Here is a 1,941-nt window from a genome sequence, read left to right as displayed (position 1 = left end):
TTATTGAGCTTCCTGTGGGACTAGATTGATTTGTGTAACTGTCCCACAGTACCTATTTCTTTATTTCAGAGCGCATCGGTAAAAAAATCTTTTTAGAATAAATAAGTAACGACCAACCTTAAGCAAATTAAAATCCACACAGCAGTCGGCGTCATTTTCAAGCGGCGTACAATCCTTGAATGTCTTCCTGGGCTCGTGTAGGCAATTTAACGTTGAGAGATCTGAGGTCATGGTCATGTGCTCAGTTAAAGACAGTAAATGAAGACTAGTTCAAATTGACATAAGAAAATAATACAGACGTGTTCGTTGCAAAAACTTCTCAAAATACATAGAATATTAAATTTAGAAGTTTCTTCGAAATTTTGATTTCCGATATCTTTCCATGTAGAAAGTTTCGCTGTTTTGGAAATTTGTCTCGGCACATCAGAAAATACTTACAAAAGAAAGATCCGATCATCATAATATAACGGGATGTATTTTTCTACGTAGGTATTATAAGATATATTAGAGTAGGTATTATGAGCAACTTTTGTTATAAGAACAACCATGAAATCACATAAAAATTAGGTGCAGTGGCGGGGCAATACCACAATTTGAAGTGGGCAAGGTAGATATAGCGAGGCCCTCTGGTGGCGAAAAAAATAACGAATAAATTTTTACATTGCATCCGAGTTATACGGAGGAACGTGGTCCCTCAGACCGCGAGGCCGTAGGCCAAGGGTCCGCAAATAGTTTCTTCAGGGGTCCACTTCTTAAAATTAAATGCCTATCGCGGTCCTCTTCTACTTGAGTTTATTAAATGCCCAAAATAATAAAAAAAAGTCGGCGGTCTGGATCCGGACAGCGGTCCGCTCTTTGGTGAGCACTGCCGGTGGCCCACCTCGCCCATGCCTAACGCCGCCTGTATTAAGGCGTCTTGGGAGTATGTCTCAAATAAGTATATCTCGGACACAACGCAAAAATGCTCGTTATTTCTCGCGCCACCAGAGTGCCTCGCTAAAATGTACCTTGCCCACATAAAATGTTGGTCGCCCCGCCACAGCCTATGGCAGTCCATTAGGGTTCTTTTTATATGGAGTAGCTGTCACGTTAAATGTCTGTAGACATTTTTTGAAAGTTTAGCATAAATACTAAGTTATTTAGAAATGTAACTAAAACACATTTTAACAGTTATTTCTCAAATTAAACCCAACCAAAAGAGACTTGAAGGAACTGTCATAGACACCTTTGTTCGGCGATGAAAGATCTATAATCGCGTACATATATCTTGCATCACTTTAAAACTCACCAGTATAGATAAATTAACAGTCTTTATTACGAATTTGTCTCTAGTCAAAATCTGTTTTATGGAAGGTAGAGGCAAGGAACAGAATCTCCATATACCAAAAAGTGTCCGACAAAAAACCATAAATAGGTGGCGCTACAATACCTAGAATATTTGAGAAAAAAATCTAATCATAGCGCACTTCACTCCGTCAATAACGCCCAGGTTCTCAGCTACTCCAGCGCTACTCTGGAGAGATTTGGAACTATTATTTATAGCTGACAGCTGGACACTTTTGTAACAGTTCTGCTTAAGGAGATTCTGTTCCTTGCCTCTACCTTCCATAATCTGTTTAAGTACTACATGAGTACAACACTAAATGTGCTGTTTCCGGTTATTGTCATTTTTATGACAGCGTTTATTTTCGTTAATAGTGATGTAATCACCCTAACAACTCTTTTTATACGGAGCAACACAATACAAAATGACAAACCACTATTTTTAAAAATGACTTCATTTACTAATTTCGTCGCAAATCGCGGCGTGCACAGAGCCTACCACGAACCACTTCAATAGCTCGTTCGGCGTTCGTCTATTGGCACACAAGCACGGGTATCACGAGGAACCCGAAAGATTTTAACTACGCATTTCTGAGGCCAAAAGAAGGGATTCGTTTT

At 39.3% G+C, this 1,941-nt stretch overlaps 1 protein-coding gene across 1 annotated transcript in view; it reads right to left on the bottom strand.

Annotated features, from left to right (window-relative positions):
• The window catches only part of LOC133529268 (inositol oxygenase), a 33,046-nt gene extending 31,517 nt beyond the window's left edge, over positions 1–1,529 (bottom strand). The window contains exons 1-2 of the mRNA XM_061866963.1: positions 1,289–1,529; positions 118–221 (exon numbers count right to left, since the gene is read on the bottom strand). Coding sequence (XP_061722947.1) covers positions 118–155 — 38 coding nt within the window. The 5' untranslated portion in view covers positions 156–221; positions 1,289–1,529. The remainder of the gene's footprint in view (positions 1–117; positions 222–1,288) is intronic.
• Positions 1,530–1,941: the final 412 nt, after the last annotated feature.

Source organism: Cydia pomonella, chromosome 20 (assembly GCF_033807575.1).
Source record: "Cydia pomonella isolate Wapato2018A chromosome 20, ilCydPomo1, whole genome shotgun sequence".
Lineage (NCBI taxonomy): Eukaryota > Metazoa > Arthropoda > Insecta > Lepidoptera > Tortricidae > Cydia > Cydia pomonella.
This window is presented reverse-complemented; position numbering and strand designations above follow the sequence as displayed.